This window comes from Sapajus apella, unplaced genomic scaffold (genome assembly GCF_009761245.1).
Source record: "Sapajus apella isolate SASKATOON/1434 unplaced genomic scaffold, GSC_monkey_1.0 scaffold49, whole genome shotgun sequence".
NCBI lineage: Eukaryota > Metazoa > Chordata > Mammalia > Primates > Cebidae > Sapajus > Sapajus apella.
In genome coordinates this window covers 12,406,078-12,425,595 of record NW_022436989.1, presented here as the reverse complement: position 1 = coordinate 12,425,595, position 19,518 = coordinate 12,406,078, and the positions used below count along the sequence as shown (strand labels likewise).

The 19,518-nt window shown below is 39.2% G+C and overlaps 1 protein-coding gene across 7 annotated transcripts in view; it reads right to left on the bottom strand.

The window, feature by feature from the left end:
• Nucleotides 1–3,266: 3,266 nt before the first annotated feature.
• The window catches only part of ARID4B (AT-rich interaction domain 4B), a 174,087-nt gene continuing 157,835 nt past the window's right edge, over nucleotides 3,267–19,518 (bottom strand). For 6 of the 7 annotated variants that reach the window (XM_032242303.1, XM_032242302.1, XM_032242305.1 and 3 more), the window contains 4 exons: nucleotides 17,419–17,532; nucleotides 15,002–15,217; nucleotides 12,794–12,940; nucleotides 3,267–5,025 (listed from right to left, as the gene is read on the bottom strand). In XM_032242303.1, the coding sequence (XP_032098194.1) occupies nucleotides 4,898–5,025; nucleotides 12,794–12,940; nucleotides 15,002–15,217; nucleotides 17,419–17,532 (605 nt within the window). In that variant the 3' untranslated portion in view covers nucleotides 3,267–4,897. Of the gene's footprint in view, nucleotides 5,026–12,793; nucleotides 12,941–15,001; nucleotides 15,218–16,554; nucleotides 16,711–17,418; nucleotides 17,533–19,518 lie in introns of all 7 variants that reach the window. The other variant, XR_004257943.1, reaches the window with a different exon arrangement.

Sequence of the window (19,518 nt, the reverse complement as noted above, 5' to 3'; positions counted from 1 at the left end):
CTTTTTTTTTTTTTTTTTTTTTTTTTTTTTTTTTTTAATTTTAAATAGAAATGGGAGTCTCACTAAGTTGCCCAGGCTTGTCTTGAACTCCTGAGCTTGAGCAGTGCTCCTGCCTTGGCCTCCCAAAGTGTTGGGACAGGCGTAAGTCACCGCATCCAGTCAGGATTTGACTTTTTTCAGTCTTTTAGGGACAGCCTTGCTTTTTGAAAGCTGCTCCACACAAGTTGACTGGGAATATATGTGACTTTTACTGCCCCCTTCAGATAAGTTTATGAAAAAAAACCAATATTCAACTGGCCCTGAATTTTGATTACTAGGCCCCTTATTTGGGTTTCCCATAATCTTGATCTTCTGATAGTTCACAAAGCTGAAGAAAACATCCATACATGCATGTGATACAACTCAAATGTCTGTCTTATACAGTCCAATGAAGAAATTCTATTCATTTTTTCCTCACTTTTCCATCAATCCCATTCCTTCTGTCTCCACTCCTATTATTCCAGTAACTGCCTCCTCTCTGGAGGATTGCAGTCTTACCCTGTCTGGCCTCTCAGACGCTTTCCCTCCACTTTCCTACATGTCCAGTTTCCAAGTGAATCTCCTTTACATGTTGATTTAAGGTTTGCAGCTCTTTCCTGGCACCATCAGTCATTGACTCGTGTACGCTCGTGCACTGCCACCTTTCAACTCATGCACTTGTTCTCCCTGACTACAATTTAGTACTTAATTTTGTTTTATATTACTTCTGCAACTAAACCATGAAACTATTCCTCAGTAAGATTAGAGGAAGAATGGTGGGAAAATGGACTCACAAAGAATGAAAGGTAGCAGATTTTTTTTTTTTTTTTTTTTTTGAGACAGTGTTTCACTCGTTGCCCAGGCTGGAATGCAATGGCAGCTTATTGCAACCTCTGCCTCCCCAGTTCAAGTGATTCTCCTGCCTCAGCCTCCCAAATAGCTGAAATTACAGGCAGACGCCACCACGCCTGGCTAATGTTGTATTTTTAGTAGAGACAGCGTTTTTCCATGTTGGTTAGGCTGGTCTTGAGCCCCTTACTGTAGGTGATCCGCCCATCTAGGCCTCCCAAAGTGCTGTAATTACAGGCATGAGCCACCGCACCAGACCAGGTAGCAGATACTTATAGAAGAAAACAGTGTGAAAGAAGCTGTGGTTGGAGATAGTTTTAAAATTATTTTCATTGCCATTCAGCGCTGTTTATAACCATTTAGAGATCACTGACCTCTTTGGGATTTTTTAAAATCTAAGGACATGGTTGGGCAAGGTGGCTCAAGACCATTCTGGCTAACATAGTGAAACCTGGTCTCTACTAAAAATGCAAAAAATTAGCTGGGCTTGGTGGCACATGCCTGTGGTCCCAGCTACTCAGGTGGCTGAGGCAGGAGAATTGCTTGAACCTGGGAGGTGGAGGCTGCAGTGAGCTGAGATCGCGCCACTGCACTCCAGCTTTGGTGACAGAGCAAGACTCCGTCTCAAAAAAAAAAAAGAAACATACCACCTTAATATGTTAATTGTAAACTAACTTAGTAAAGTGTAGTTTAGGTGACCAGGAGTAGGCATAGGTCAAATTCTACTAATGCAATAAAATTCTCAAACCCTCTTAACAAGCTAGGAAGTAGGACAAAGAAGGCAGGCAAGACAGAGAAGCCCAAAGGTATAAATCTCAACTCCAACAAAATTTGGAATAATTCCCCTACCTAGCAGTGTTTCTGTAACATACTCAGTACATGATATTAAAAGTTCCTTGGCTGGGCTCAGTGTCTCATATCTGTAATCCAGCAGTTTAGAAGGCTGAGGTGGGCAGATCACAAGGTTAGGAGTTTGAGATCAGATGACCAACATGGTGAAACCGTCTCTACTAAAATACAAAAATTAGCCAGGCATGGTGTGGCTCGCCTGTAATCCCAGCTTACTCAGGAGGCTGAGGCAGGAGAATCGCTTGAACCTGAGAGGTGGAGGTTGCAGTGAGCCAAGAATGTGCCATTACACTCCAGTCTGGGCGACACAGCGAGACTCCATCTAAAAAAAAAGAAAAAAACCCTAAAAAACAGGTAAGATTGAAAACTGTAGGGTAAAGGAAGTTATTTAGACAGGTATTTCTTCACAGGCCTTCTCAAGTTTTTAATATGCAAACACTGTGACTCTCTAAGAATGTGCTATACATAGATTTTCCAAAATATATTTGGTTATAAATTCCCAGAGCATTTCCTCAGACCAGTATTCTAGGAATTCATTTTGGGAAACACTGTTCCATAGATTTAAAAGCTCATCCCTTAAACTAATTTTTCTGAAAATACAGGACCCACAAAGAAGTGTTTAAAAATAGGTGTTTGAGCTTTCTAGGCCTTAACAAAATTTATTTCCTTTCTCTTTGTATTAAAGGAAGTTTTTTTTTTTTTTGGTGGAAAGTCAATACATGGGACCAAAAAACCAGATTATGGATTTTTAAAAGTTTGTGGCAAAGCAGTGTTTCTCAACCCAGATACATGTTAGTATCACTGGAGACCTTTAAAAATTAAAGATCAACATCCAGGTACTACCCAACTGTCAGGGAGCGGGGTCTGAATACTGAATATACTCTTAACAATGCCCAGATGATTCCAATGTCCAACAGAACACACTGAAGTATAAAAGACTCAGGAGGGTCCAACTAAATTAAAATTTTAAAAAGCTGCTGGTAATGGTTTCAAGTGTTAAATAAAAAAAAAAAAAACTTTATTTTCTAATTTGGACAGTTCTCCAAGTGATAAGAAAAATATTTAAATTCAGGCCGGGCGTGGTGGCTCAAGCCTGTAATCCCAGCACTTTGGGAGGCCGAGGCGGGTGAATCAGGAGGTCAAGAGATCATCCTGACCAATATGGTGAAACCCCGTCTCTACTAAAAATACAAAAATTAGCTGGGCGTGGTGGCGCGTGCCTGTAATCCCAGCTACTCGGCAGGCTGAGGTACAAGAATTGCTTGAACCCAGGAGGTGGAAGTTGCAGTGAGCCGAGATCACGCCACTGCACTCCAGCCTGGCGACAGAGCAAGACTGTCTCAAAAAAACAAAACAAAACAAAAAACAAATACATGAATGCCTAATACTTTCCTTATCTAGTTAATGGACTTTTAATTTTTATAGGTAGAATCTTCCCTTTTTTGTATATCAGTAATTCCCTGTGATAATACATGCTGGATATGTATGTTCCAGTCAAATCATCACATATAGAAATGAACTAAAATTACTAAATCTTTTAGAAACAAAAATCAAGGATTCACAAACTATGGCATTTTATTTCAGAGCCTTTGCTTACATTTGTACAATATATTACATAATTCTTCATTGTTTGCAGATCCTAATATATACTTTATAGCTTTTATTCTATAAGCTTTTTCTTCAACATTTTGCTGTCAACAAATCTTTACAGTCCTGTACAAGTTTGAATAACTTGAAACCATTTTCAACAAAATTAGTTACTGTAAGCACACACTACAAGACTGAAAATGCTTTTCTTAGAAAAGTTGAATGTAAAGGATTGACACGTTAGCATCTACAACAAAACGCTTTGAAATTCTCACATGTCATATTGCCAGAAAACAAATAAAACATGCCAGCCCCATCCAAAAGAAGTACACAGAACTACAATTAAAACAGTAAAACAGTCTGTACAATAAAGTACTGTGTATTAACAGTGCCAGGTATTAAATAGCTTGAATGAACACATCCGCAATATACAAATGTCTTACAAAGGTGAAGAATTAAATACAAGTGCCAAACAGAACAGAGATTGGAATCATACAACATAAAGTCAATACAAGTGAAAACAATTTTGCATTCATTTTGGATTTTATACAAGGCATTTAATTTTATAGGCCTACCACCTCCATTAGCTATTTATATTTAAAATAACCACCATCCTTTTGAGATAGTTCATATCAACAATTTTGAACCATACGAATACATTACTTGTTCCTGAAGTCCTTTTGTTGTAGCTCATAATAAAATAAGCAATACAAATGAATTATCTGTATTTAAGGGAAAAGAAACATTTACAAGAAAACACAAAAATATAACTGTTATAATTCATTATGAATAAATATACACTTTGAACTGGCTAAGTACAATCTTTATACATCGTTTAAGATTTAATACAGTTTATTAGCCATTTTCTTTTTTCACACAATTATATCAAAATTAAAAAAAAATACTGATTTATAGAAAAATGGCAAAGTACAGTAGTTCCATTCCAATTTGAAGGGGCATGAAAAGCCACTGCAAGACCTTTTAGCCTAATTCAAACCTGTAAACATGTTCAGTCTTTTTTAAAGAGAATCTTTAATATTTGGTTACCAGGACTGATGTCTAATATCCTGTTAACTGCAGGTTTTGAATTTATTACATGTGCTTGACTTATACAATTAAAGCCACCCTAAGGTGACTTGCTTTAAAAAACAATTACCTTGTACAAATGAAAATAGGTTCATATTTTTTCATAAATAAATGGAAAAATATCAAATGTTCCAGCTTTAACAAAATACAAGGGAATACATATACAGTAAGTTATCTTAACATGTTCTGGCCCACCCCTTAACTATGTTTACTGTATTGTCTCTACAGGCAGTGAAAAGCCTCCATTTGCCACAGTGGAAGGCCTTCAAGTTACCAGACACACAATTCCCAGACAAGTTGGAAACAATTATTGCTTGAGGAAAAGCAGTTCATTGTACTTTTTCTTCATAAAAAAGTGCACTTAAGTGCCAAGTCAGCTTGTCAAGAAACAATTTTTAAATATAAAATAGTGCTTGTCTGATATTTTTTTGTGCCACTGTGCAGTATAAAAAAAAAAAAGTGGCCCTCAACAGCCATTAAGTGCAAAGTGCTTTAGCAAGTCCTGCTGTCACCTGCACTCAACTGACATTCCATTTTGTGATGCGCTGGACATTGACGGTTCAGCTAACGTTAACATAACAGCAGCTGTTATGGAACTGGATGAAGGTGAAGAAGAGGATGAGGATGTAGCAGCACCTAAGGAAAAGGAAGACCAAACCAAGAGCTTAATAAAAATTTATGTCTAACAATAGAAAATACTAGTCCTTGGAACTAAAATTCTGTTGTATTCTCCAAAATCATTTAGCTTACAACAACAATGGTCAATTCTCACAGTACCACGATGTAAAGAGAGGAAAAGCTAGCGTATAGCTCAAGTAGCTAGACGATGCCCAACTACAGAAGTAATGAAAAGGACAGACCAGGGAAGGCTCCTGAGTGGATCAAGGAGGCGAAAAAACTGTGCCTAATCTACAAGATACAGAAAAAATATAGAATACACTTTTTAAAATAAATATCAAAACGGGAAAAATCTGCAATCCATCCAAAAATCTGTTTTCCCCTCATAATCCCTCCATCTTTCTGTACTTGGAGTTCTCTTGTAATATAAATGGTGACGAGAATTGGAGGCTTAATTGCTTCTTCAACTTGGATCAAAACAGTACATAGCTCAACTGTTGCATTCTCCTCCACTACGTTTACAAAGCAAATAACACATTAGTTATTTTCCTCAGAGAAATTCTCTCATTGCTTCTTTTTGTTTGTTGTGTTTTTTTTCACATGGAGTCTTGCTCTGTCACCCTGGCTGGATTGCAGTGGCACAATCTCAGCTCACTGCAACCTCCACCTCCTGGGTTCAAGTGATTCTCCTGTCTCAGCCTCCTAAGTAGCTGGGACTACAGGTGCACACCACCGTGCCCCGCTAATTTCATATTTTTTAGTAGAGACGGGGTTTTGCCATGTTGGCTGGGCTGGTCTCGAACTCCTCACCTCAGATGATCTGCGCACCTGGGCCTCCTAAAGTGCTGGGATTACAGGAGTGAGCCACCACACCTGGCGTCTCTCATTGTTATAAATTAGCATTCATAAAATAATTTTTTTTTTGAGACGGAGTCTCGAACTGTCGCCTGGGCTGAAGTGCAGTAGTGCGATCTTGGCTCACTGTAATCTCAGACTCTGGGTTCAAGCGATTCTCCTGCCTCAGCCTCCTGGGTAGCTGGGATTAGAGGCACCTACCACCAGACCTGGCTAAATTTTTATATTTTTTTAGTAGAGACAGGGTTTCACTACGTTGGCCAGGCTGGTCTAAACTGACCTCATCATCTGCTGGCTTTGGCCTCCCAAAGTACTGGGATTAAAGGCATGAGCCACCTCACCTGGCCTCTCTCATTGTTATAAATTAATGTTCATAAAATAATATTTTTAAATAAATATATGCACATATTTTCTTTTTTTTTTTTTTTTTTTTTTTTTTTTTTTTTGAGACGGAGTTTCACTCATGTTACCCAGGCTGGAGTGCAATGGCGCGATCTCGGCTCACCGCAACCTCCGCCTCCTGGGTTCAGGCAATTCTCCTGCCTCAGCCTCCTGAGTAGCTGGGATTACAGGCACGCACCACCATGCCCAGCTAATTTTTTGTATTTTTAGTACAGACGGGGTTTCACCATGTTGACCAGGGTGGTCTCGATCTCTTGACCTCGTGATCCACCCGCCTCGGCCTCCCAAAGTGCTGGGATTACAGGCTTGAGCCACCGCGCCCGGCCAATATTTTCTTTTTTTTAAGATGGAGTCTCCCTCTGTTGCCAGGCTGCAGTGTAGTGGCGTAATCTGGGCTCACTGCAACCTCTGACTCCCTGGTTCAAACAATTCTCTTGCCTCAGCCTCCCGAGTAGCTGGGATTACAGGCATGTGCTACCATGCCCAGCTAATTTTTGTATTTTTAGTAGAGATGGGGGCTTCACCATGTTGGCCAGGATGGTCTTGATCTCCCGACCTCGTGATCCACCTGTCTCAGGCTTCCAAAGTACTGGTATTACAGGAGTGAGCCACTGTGCTCAGCTGTTCATGCACAGATTTTAAAAATTCATTCAGCACAGGGGTAATAAGGTAGAAAAGTAAATTTCCTTCTCATCTAGGAATCTCCTAATCACTCAAATTCCCCTCCCCACTATTACCAGTTTCTTCACATTTTTTAAAACTCTATAAGAAAGGCTGACAAATAACTGCCCCAGGGGCAAATCTGGCTTACTTGTCTTTGGAAAGAAAATTCTATTTGAACACAGCCATAGCCATGCCCATTTATTTACATCCTGCCTATGAGAGATTTCACACTTACCATGGCAGAGATGAGTAGTTTCTACAGAGACCATATGGCCCACAAAGCCTAACATATTTATTGTCTCTTTATAGAAAATTTTTGCAACCCCTGTTCTACAGGAATTTTATCTCTAGCATCTAGAGAGATGATATGCAAATTTAAAATATGTAGATATAGCACACCTTTAAAAACACAAGTGGAAGCATAGTTCAGTGTCTTCTTTTTTAATTTAACAATGTTTATATACATTTTTTTATAATTTTTTTTTGGAGATGGAGTCTGACTCTTGTCCAGGCTGGAGTGCAGTGGTACCATCTCGGTTAACTGCAACCTCTACCTCTCCACCTCTCCACCTCTCCACCTCCTGGGTTTAAGCGATTCTCCTGCCTCAGCCTCCCAAGTAACTGGGATTACAGGTGCCTGCTACCATGCCAGGCTAATTTTTGCATTTTTAGTAGAGATGGGGTTTTCACTACGTTGGTCAGGCTGGTCTCAAAGTCCTGACCTCAGGTGATCTGCCCACCTTGGCCTCCCAATGTGCTGGGATTACAGGCATGAGCCGCTGTGCCCGGTCCCAATTTAACAATATATTTTAAGAGATTATTCCATATCAGTACATACAGATCTTTTTCTTTACAAAGTTGAGTAGTATTCTACTATATAATTCATAACCTATAAAGATATAAATTTCACTACACTGTCCCTGCATTGGTTTTAGTTTTAATTTTTTTGGTAAGAATGATACCCTATTTGATTTGCATTTCTTTGGTAACTAGTGTAAACATTTTTCTATGGATTTTTCTTCAAATAGTATTTATGAACTGACTTTTAATGCTAACTCCCTAGATAGGCTCTATTTAGCAAAGTCAACCATTAGAAAGAATTTGTGGTAACCATATCTACAAAACGCTGCTTAGAAGGAGTTTCTGGATTTTTTTTTTTTTGAGACGGAGTTTAGCTCTTGTTGCCTAGGCTGGAGTGCAATGGCAATCTCGGCTCACTGCAACCTTCACCTCCAGGTTCAAGCGATTCTCCTGCCTCAGGCTCCCAAGTAGCTGGGATTACAGGGATGCACCACCACGCCCGGCTAAGTTTTTTTTTATTTAGTAGAGATAGGATTTCTCCAGACCTCAGGTGATCCACACGGCCTCCCAAAGTGCTGGGATTACAGGCGTGAGCCACTGCAACCAGCCAGTAGATGTCTTATTGTATAGAAAACGCCTATATAAAAAGGCTTCAGTTACCTAAGGGTGAAGAGCTCTAGTAAAAGCATTTAAAAGGTCACTGTGTTAACTATGATTGATTTTTTTATTCTTTTAAAATGGTAACATGACATCAAACACATGAAACTCAGATCCCCTTCTTTGACAAAATGCTTCTGTAGGTACTTTGTATATTATACATGTATATATTTTATGTATTATATAAACATTTAATTTCTTTTTTGAGAGAGAAAAAAGAATTTTTTTCCCTCTTGCTCTGTTGCCCAGGCTGGAGTGCAGTGGCATGAACCTGGCTCATTGCAACCTCCACCTCCTCGGTTCAAGTGATTCTCCTGCCTCAGGCTTCTGAGTAGCTGGGATTACAGGCACCTGCCACTATGTCTGGCTAATTTTTGTATTTTTAGTAGAGATGGGGTTTCACTATGTTGGCCAGGCTGGTCTTGAACTCCTTACCTCGTGATCCACTCGCCTTGGCTTCCCAAAGCGTTGGGATTATAGGTGTGAGCCACTACGCCCTGCCCAAACATTTAGTCTCTTTTCAAATACTCTATATCTCAGACACACTGACTTTCACTCACCTTCAAATCAAAAAGCATATACAAAATAAGGTGGAGAGACTTAAAGAATATTATGATAGCAGAAGACATAAGTAGAAAAGTTGTGTAAAGAAAAAGGAAACCAAGGCCGGGCGCAGTGGCTCACGCTTGTAATCCCAGCACTTTGGGAGGCCGAGGCGGGTGGATCACAAGGTCAAGAGATCAAGACCATCCTGGTCAACATGGTGAAACCCCGTCTCTACTAAAAATACAAAAATTAGCTGGGCATGGTGGCGCATGCCTGTAGTCCCAGCTACTCGGGAGGCTGAGGCAGGAGAATTGCTTGAACACAGGACACGGAGGCTGCGGTGAGCCGAGATTGCACCATTGCACTCCAGCCTGGGTAACAAGAGCGAAACTCCGTCTCAATATAAAAAAAAAAAAAAAAAAAAAAAAAAGAAAAGAAAAAGGAAACGAAAATCAAAGTGCTTCAAGGACAGTAACAATGGCAAAAGGGGGACAGGAAGGCAAATTCACACTCTTACAGTATGTGACACTGTCTCTTCCCATCTCTATTGTCCCATTTCTTTGCTCCCCTTCATAACAAGACTCAAGATTTCTCTAGGGTCACTGTCTCTACTTTTCAACTGTTCCTCCACCCTCAGCTACATTTAATCCAGATTTTATCTGCAGGGCTTACTGAAAATGCTCTTGAAAAGGCAACCAATGACTCCTGCATTGTCAAGCCCACTGACTACTTCCCTGGACTTTCAGCAGCATGTCACACAGCTTTTACTCCGCTCCTTCACAAACACTTAATTTTCTCGGCCATCCTCTTCTTGTTTCCTCTTTCCTCATTAGGGGTTATTCCACCTCAAGTCCTGGTTGTTTTCTCCTTTTCAGCCCCACCTCTAAAAGTCAACTTGTTCCAGCTTGCTTTCTTTTCTTTTCTTTTCTATCCACATTTCTTTTCTAGGTGATCTACTGAAGTATTAGGGCTTTAAAAACCACCTGTAATAACTACTACACCATAGATATGCCATTGACTTTAAAGGTGTAACTTCAGTCCTGACTTCTTCCCTGAGCTATAAACTTATACATCCCATTATCTACCTGACATCTCCACTTGGATGCCTAATAGGCATTTGAAAACTTAACATGACTAAAACAGAACACCGAAGCCTTGTCTGTGCTCCCTAATCTACATATCGTCTTCTCTAGGTTGGCCTCATTTCCAAAATGGCACCATGCAGCTAGTTGTAGCCAAAAACCTAGCCCATCTTTCCATCATCCATCACATCCAATGCATCCGCAAGTGCTGTTAATTCAACATGAACTGCTCTCCATCCTTATGGTACAAGTCACTATCCAGCACCTTCCTGAACTACTGTAATGGGCTTCCTATATGCCACATGGCTTTCACCATTGCCCCACTAGAGTGTACTTTCCACATGGCAGACAGTGATCTTCAAAAAATTTTAAGTAAATCATGCTGGCCAGGTGCAGTGGCTGACACCTATAATCCCAGCACTTTGGGAGGTCAAGGCGGGTGGATCACGAGGTCAGGAGTTTAAGACCAGCCTGGCCAAAACAGAGAAACCCTGTCTCTACTAAAAATACAAAAATTAGCTGGTCACAGTGGCACGTGCCTACAGTCCCAGCTACTCAGGAGGCTGAGGGAAGAGAATCGCTTGAACCTGGGAGGTGGAGGTTGTAGTGAGCTGAGATCGCACCACTGCACTCCAGCTTGGGCCACAGAGTGAGAATACATCTCAGAATCAATCCATCCATTCATCCATTAATCAATCAATCATGCCACTCCTGCATTTAAAACTTTCTGATAGACCGGGCGCTATGGTTCACTTTAGGAGGCTGAGGTGGATGGATCACCTGAGATCAGGAGTTCTAGTTCAGCCTAGCCAGCATGGTGAAACCCCGTCTCTACTAAAAATGCAAATTTTAGCCAAGCGTGGTAGTGCATACCTATAATCCTAGCTAGTCGGGAAGCTGAGGTAGGAGAATCACTTGAACCTAGGAGGCTGAGTGAGGTTGCAGTGAGCTGAGACCGTGCCACTGTACTTAAGCGTGGACGAACGTCTCAAAAACAAAACAAAAAAAAACCAACAACAACAACAAAAATAAAACTTTCTAATAGTTGTCCATTTCTCTTAGAATAAAATTTAAATTCCTTATCCTGGACTGCAAGGCACCACATGATTTAACCCCCTGCTTAGCTGGCTGATACTTCTACCACTTTAACACCACAGTGGTTTTCCTTTGTTCCTGAAAGGTACCGAGTGTATTCCCAACTTAGAGCCGTGATTCTGGGTGATTTTGCCCCCAGCCCTGGAGGTATCTGCCAATGTCTGGAGTTATTTTTGGTTGAAACAATCACAGGGTGTTACTGGCATCTAAAGGGTAGTGGCCAGAAATGCTGCTAAACATCCTATAATGCATAGGACAGCCCTACACAGCAAAGAATCACCTGGCCCAAATGTCAATTAGTGTCAAGTTTGAGAAACCCCATATTAGGGACACTTGCTGTTCTCTCTGCCTAGGACATTTGTTACAGATTGAATCATGTCCCCCACAAAATTTTGTATTGAAGCCCTAACTCCCAATGAAACTGCATTTGCAGAAAGGGAGGTAATTAATGTTAAGGGTGGCACCCTAATACAAAAAACCTTGTGTCTTTGGAAGAGAGGTCTCTCCTAAGGTCTCTCTATGCACCAAGGCCATGTGAACTATGAACACAGCACGGGAGCAGCCGCCTGCAAGCCAATCAAGACGGGCCTAGGAGAAAACAAACCTGCTGGCACCTAGATTTTGGACTTTCAGCCCTAAAACTGGGAAAATGAATTTCTGCTGTTTAAGTCACCCAGTCTGTAGTATTTTGTTGTGGCAGCCCAAGCAAACTACAACAACTCTTGACTCCCAGATTTTTTTTTTTTTTTTTTTTGAGACAGTGTCTCATTCTGTTGCCAGGCGCCCGGCTGGAGTGCAGTGGCGCGATCTCGGCTCACTGCAACCTCCGCCTCCTGGGTTCAAGCAATTCTGCCTCAGCCTCCTGAGTAGCTGGAACTACAGGCACACGCCACCACGCCCAGCTAATTTTTGTATTTTTAGTAAAGATGGGGTTCACCATGTTGGCCAGGATGGTCTCAATCTTTTGACCTCGTGATCCACCCACCTCAGCCTCCCGAAGTGCTGAGATTATAGGTGTGAGCCACTACACCTGGCCAGACTCCCAGATTTTAATTTATCTCACTTCCTCTTGTCATTCATGTAACCCATCCAATCACTGTTGTAACATCATTTTGTTTTCTTCAAGGTGCTTTCGCTACCTGAAATTATCTTACTAGGATGTTTTTGGTAGTACAAACTCTATGAAAGTGAATATTATGATCTGAAATAATTTTTTTGAGATATTTATTTCACTTTAGAGATGAGGAAAATAAGACAAAGAAATTAAAGAATTTGCCTGAAGATAGACAGATTAAACTCATGTCAGTCTAACTGCAGAGTGAGAAATTCTGGTTTACGTTTAAATAAAGTAAAAATACTGGCTGGGCACAGTGGCTCACACCTGTAATCTTAGCACTTTGGGAAGCCGAGGCAGATGGATCATCTGAGTTCAGGAGTTCAAGATCAGCCTGATCAACATGGCAAAACCCTGTCTCCACTAAAAAAAATACAAAATTAGCCGGGCTTGGTGGTGCATGCCTGTAATCCCAGCTACTTGAGAGGCTGATGTAGGGGAATCGCTTGAACTCAGAAAGTGGAGGTTGCAGTGAGCCGAGATCACGCCATTGCACTCCAGCCTGGGTGACAAGAATGAGGCTCAGTCTCAAAAAATAAATAAATAAATAAAATAAAGTAAAAATACTTACTTTCTCTCTCTTTCTTCTTTAAACGCTTTCTCCTCCGATCAATGGAAGCAACTTCTGATTTTAATGACAGATAATGTTTTCTGATTTCTTGAAGTTTTTCTTGAAGAATTGTGATGCGTTCAGCGCTTGTCATATTTTCCAGGTCCGCTGTAAATTTAAAGCTTTCATTAATAGGTATTTTTGAAAAAGCATTTAATATATAAAGAAGAGAACATAGAGCATGGTTGTTCAATAAAGTTGAGGTAGATACACTAAAAAACTAAGGCTCCTAAAATATTTGTTTTCCAAGTTTTTTTCCTAGCTTAGAACAATGCCTGACACATAATAAATGCAAAATATTTGTTAAATGAATGAGTATGTACAGAATTAAAGACCTTAAGATCTAAATATGTATGCTAAAATATCCACATCCATAAACAGTATCACCATAATAAAAAAAAAAATCACACTTAAAAATAAAACTGGGGCCGGGCACGGTAGCTCAGACTTGTAATCCCAGCACTTTGGGAGGCCAAGGCAGGTGGATCACGAGGTCAGGAGTTTGATGCCAGCTTGGCCAACAAAGTGAAATCCCATCTCTAGTGAAAATACAAAAATTAGCTAGGCGTGGTGGCGGGAACCTGTAATCCCAGCTTCTCAGAACGCTGGGGCAGGAGAATCGCTTGAACCCAGGAAGTGGAGGTTAGTGAGCCAAGATCATGACATTGCACTCCAGCCTGGGCAACAGAGTGAGACTCCGTTTAAAAAAACAGAAACAAAACAAAACGAAACGAAAACACCTGGAAAGACACTGAAATGCTAAATTGTGCACACTTTGAGTAACAGGATTATTGATACATTTTTTCTCTTCTGTTTTTATTTTTTAGGTTTTTTATAAAAGTATGTGTGTAACATTTAAATTGGAAGGAAATTTTAAAAAGCTCTAAAGCAATCTTCAATCTCTTAAGAATACTTGAGGTATTTCCTTGTGTGAGAAACGCTACAGTATTAAGAAATATACATATTGGCTGGGTGTGGTGGCTCACAACTGCAGTCCTAGCACTTTGGGAGGCTGAGATGGGAGGATCACTTGGGCTCAGGAGTTCAAGACTAGCCTGGCCAAGACAGTGAGACCTTGTCTCGATTTAAAATATATATTTATATATATAAACAACTTTTTTTTTTAAATGAAGATTTATGAAGGTTTCTCACATATACAAAAGTATAGAGAAGACAGAAATCATCATCCAGCTTCAGTAATCATAAATTTATGGCAAAGCTTGTATTATCTGCACCCTTATCCACTTCTCACCCCTAACACCAGATAATTTTAAATCAAATTACACATATCATATCAGAAATATCTGGTCAGTGTTGGCACTTGCCTCAATTGCCTTAAAATTTTTTTTTTTTTTTTTTTTTTTTTGAGACGGAGTTTTGCTCTTGTTACCCAGGCTGGAGTGCAATGGCATGATCTCGGCTCACCGCAACCTCCGCCTCCTGGGTTCAGGCAATTCTCTTGTCTCAGCCTCCTGAGTAGCTGGGATTACAGGCACGCACCACCATGCCCAGCTAATTTTTTCTATTTTTAGTAGAGACGGGGTTTCACCATGTTGACCAGGATGGTCTCGATCTCTTGACCTCATGATCCACCCGCCTCGGCCTCCCAAAGTGCTGGGATTACAGGCTTGAGCCACCGCACCCGGCCTAAAATTTTTCTTTTAGCAATTTATTTATTCAAATCAGACTCCAAATAAGATCTATACACTGCAATTCATTAGTACATCTGTTAAGTCTGGTATAGCCTCTTTTTCAGAGTACTGGCATGAAGAGTTACTAGGATTGGGGCTGAGTGCAGTGGCTCATGCCTGAAGTCCCGGTACTTTGGGAGGCTGAGGCAAGTGGATCACCTGAGGTCAGGAGTTCAAGACCATCCCGACCAAAATGGTAAAACCCTACCTCTACTAAAAATACCAAAAAAAAAAAAAAAAAAAAAAAAAAAAAAAAGCTGGGTGTGGTGGCTTGCACCTGTAATCTCAGCTACTCAAGAGACTCAGGCAGGAGAATGGCTTGAACCCAGGAGGTGGAGACTGCAATGAGCCGAGATGGCACCACTGCACCCCAGCCTAGTGACAAAGCAAGACACCGTCTCAAAAAACAAAACAAAACAAAAGGAGTTTCGTTTCTGGGATGAAGTTTGTATGCTTGTCAATTTAACATGTCACTTACACATCTGAAAACTCCATTTGTAAACTTTGGGTAATCGATTGCTGGGTTCCTTGAGGTCTGGATCCTTATCACCATTCTTTCCACATTTTCCTGGAGACTGCGTCCTTGCAGGAGATTTGGTACTATGAGACTTCATTCCAGTGGAAACTGATTTGACTGGCTGACTCTTAGTTATACTTTCACCAGCTGAAAGTTCTTCACTATCACTACTATTTGCTGAAAGAGAAAGAAAAGATTTAATAAAAATGCAACAATAAATTTGCCACAGATTTTAATAGATAATTTTAAATTAACTATTAGAATTTACTACTACAGAAAACAACCTGCCTATAAACCTGCAAAATCACATACAAATGCAGCAGCATCTCAGGGAAAATAAAAACAAAAAACAAAAAAACTCTTCTTACCTGAACTGCCAATAATACATATATATTTTTAAATCACTCACACTAATCTTTCATTGTGCTTGACTGTTAAATATACAGTAATCATCTGAATGGCTTTTTATTATATTAATATATAAAGTAAAATATAACATCTTTTAAAATGATTACTTGTAGAAACTTCTAACAATGAATATGTAACATTGGGTACATGTAACACTTTCCTACTCCTTTGGCCACAAACAAATAATGATGCACAATCATCATATTCAATAAAGAACTCCTCGGGAATAAACTCTAAATTTTGATGTGTATAACGAAATTATTTTTAAATAACTCCTATGCTGTGGGTTGACTAAAATAATTAATTTCACCCTAATGAAATATTCAGTATTTTTTGAACAATTCATAAGTCTGTGTAACAATTATGTTACAACTGCTATTGTGAATTAAACTTCAGTACTAAAATGGAAATACTTAACCTTGACAGCTTACCATGTGAACAGGTGATGGGATTAGTATTTCCATAGATAACCTCTTTCTGGATACAAAGTATTACTTTAGATTCCATCAGAATTAATTCATGTTACTAAATTATTCTCTGAGAATGCTTAACTCATTCTGATTTACCATGGCAGAAGCCCAGTAAGTAAATGGGAAAACATTGTATCTCTGTATTATATGAATATACTAAATGGCTTATTGAAGATGAGCTCTCCTAGGAAATGTCATTTAAATAGTAAACTCCTGAAGACAAAAACATCACAGCGAAAGAAAAAACACTTTAAATATCCTACCAGTTACACCAAACAATTGATGACTGACTGATTTGGCATATATGTATTGATTTTTCATTTAACAACAGTCACCAAAAAAAAAAAAAAAAAAAAAAAAGTTAGACTCTCAAAGCCAGAAAGTATTCCAAATAGTAATGGTAGATAGCAGTAATTCCTCCCACTGTGAAATTCTGGGAATAAAGAAACTCCACCACTTGTTGACACATATACACAAATTCCCTCCCAGCTCCCCCACTGCTGCTCTGGAACCCCTGGCAACTCCTAGCTAAGCCACCCAAGGCTTGGCCCCACTCTATGCAGTGGACTGTCTCAGCCTGGCTTTCATGGCCTTGCTGAGCACAGCCGCCCGGGGCCCCAGGGACGCCATATTCACCGCCTGGAAGTCATATGGGCTCAGCAGAACCTCGGGGAGCTGGCCGAATAACCCTTTTCTGCACTGAAGTGCAGCCAAGCCGGCTGCTAGCAAAGGTCAGGCAGTGGAGGTGGTAGGAGTCTCCTGGAAGAGCAGCAGGAGGTCAGTGTGGGGCACCTGAAAAAAAATTCTTTACATATTTTCTGCTTCTTACTTTGTCTACAAAAGAGAGATAAAATGTGCAGCCCTCAGAAGAAATACAGTATATATATTCTCTGCGTATTGATGAACGGAGTCATTGCTAAAGTTGGAGCATATTTAGCAAAAAGTATTGTTTGTAGCTACTCTCAGGTCACATAATATTGAGTATGAAAGATAAATGTCGTAGACTGGAGTTGTTGGAATTATAGTTCTAAAGTTATCTTGATTGTTATACTTCTATGCTGATTTTGCCTTGAAGAATTACTAAACAATCAATTTCACTGTAATAAAAATAACATATAAAAATTGAAACATTTCACAATGTGTGATACATTTTATAGCAAGTAAAAAGAACTGTGAATCACAAAGGTAACAAATATGTTGATGTTTATAGTATATTGGCTATTATTTAAAAAACAGATTCCTTAATTTTTCATCAGCAATCAATACTACTGCTGAATAATACCAACTTGCTTAAAACTAGAATTTATCTAAGATCAGAAAACTTGTGTTGTTGTTGTTTTTTCTAAGCAAGCAGCCTTAGAGTATCTGTGTGACTTTTTTTGAGTGTAGAGACAAAATCAAAATAGTGTACTATCCCATATCTTGAAACCATTTTCTTACTGGGGAAAAAATTAACAGCTATTATTTTTATATTTTAAAAATTAGAGATGTCACACTTACTGCCTTTTCCCTTCTTTTTGTTGTTTACCACTGTTGCTTTATGGCTTCTTTTCTGCTTTTTTGATGAACTTCCTCCTCCCTGAGCATCTTTCACTCTTTTCTGACCTGTACAGGCTATGATGGGAAAGAAATTAAGTAACACAGAATAACATCCAACATTCCCTAGGTATAAATTAATTCCACATTTCAGAAGCACAGAATAATCCAAAACTACATGTTCTTTATGACATTTATAAATTGTCATAGAAATTACTACAAATTTTTAAAAAAACTGTCATTAATGAAACTCAATTCTTGGACATAATAAAAGTCAGGGTTTTTAAAAAGGCAAATAAAGTATGCACATCCTTCTTTAAAAAATCAGATATAAATTGAAAATAGTCCTTAATACTGTACTGGGAGTTTATGAGCCTAGTAATTAAGAAACAAGTATGTGCTGAAAACAAAAACTGAAAATTGTTAAGATTCAATAAAAGCAAATATTAAGACTTAATTACAGGTTAAAATGTTAATGATGTTATATCTTATAATCATATTAATATAATGTTTAAATGATATAATGATATTAATGAGGTAAATTTTAGCAGTAATTCATAGTTGTTTTTTTTTTTTTTTTTACCAACTTATTTCAAGAATAACTAAGCTCCCAGCGCACTGGTTGGTTAACATGTATACCATTTACAAATCCAACACAGTAGTTCTAAAAAAAAAAAGTCTCATCTTCTTGGTGGGAAATTACTGCAAAACATTACAAACAAATGTCTCCCTTTTCTTCAAGGACTAGCCCAAGTCCTACCTCCTTACTAACACCTTTCCTAATGTTCCAGGCTTCCCTGATGAATCGCTATTCTGAACTGTAGCATTTTTCTATACTACTCAGTTGGTCCTTAGCATCTGCTATATTTCTAATTTATGTGTTATCTCTCAGACTATATAAAATCAGCCTTTTCCCCCAGAGGCTAATAAAGTACTATCTCCATTCAGTTCCAACGTCAGACGCTAAATCAACCTTCTGTGTATAAAACCTAACTTTTTTGGTCAAAAACAGGACAGGTAATTAACTGTCTGCAACTTCCTAGTTTTTTTTAAATGGGTCATATAATCTTACTTATAACTTTTCCTAATACCTTTTAAAATTTTTAATATTTCTTTCTTTTTTATTTTTTACACCAAGTATGTGAACCCACCTAATGTCATTTTAATATAACAATTCAAGTGAAACACAAAGAAAGTGACTTAGATATTGACCACACTGAAGCACAGAATCATAACTGTCAGGTTTCTCTCCAAAAGAGTTTAATTCAAAAGTGTTCAGACACTAAGAAATAAAAACCTTCAATGTAGAGAAATCAGGAAAAAACTACATCTAAATAGTAAAACTTACATTTTCACTTGTGATATAGTGGGGATTCTCCAATATTCATAGTAAACAAATTTATTAAAATGTGGCCATGTGAAACAGGTGCTTAATAATTTATTTCTGGCCAGGGAAGGTGGTTCACGCCTGTAATTCCAGCACTTTGAGAGGTGAGGTGGGTGGATCACCTGAGGTCAGGAATTCGAGATCAGCCTGGCCAACATGGTGAAACCCTGTCCCTACTAAAAAAAATACAAAAAATTAGGTGGGCATTAATCCCAGATACTCGGCAGGCTGAGGCACAATCTCTTGAACCCACGCGGCAGAGTTTGCAGGGAGCTGAGATTGCACCATTGCCTTCCAGCCTGTGCATCAAGAGCAAAACTCGGTCTCAAAAAAAAAAAATTAAAAAAAAAAAAATTCTAAAGAGATATAAATTACCCTAAATTTAGGAGTAGCTTTCAAATTCCATAATTAATAACCTAGTCAATATTAAATTCAAAAGGGCAGTGCTGACTTAGCTTTTTTTTTTTTTTTGAGACAGAGTTTCACTCATGCTACCCAGGCTGATGTGCAATGGCACGATCTCGGCTCACCGCAACCTCCGCCTCCTGGGTTCAGGCAATTCTTCTGCCTCAGCCTCCTGAGTAGCTGGGATTACAGGCACGCGCCACCATGCCCAGCTAATGTTTTGTATTTTTAGTAGAGACGGGGTTTCACCATGTTGACCAGGATGGTCTCGA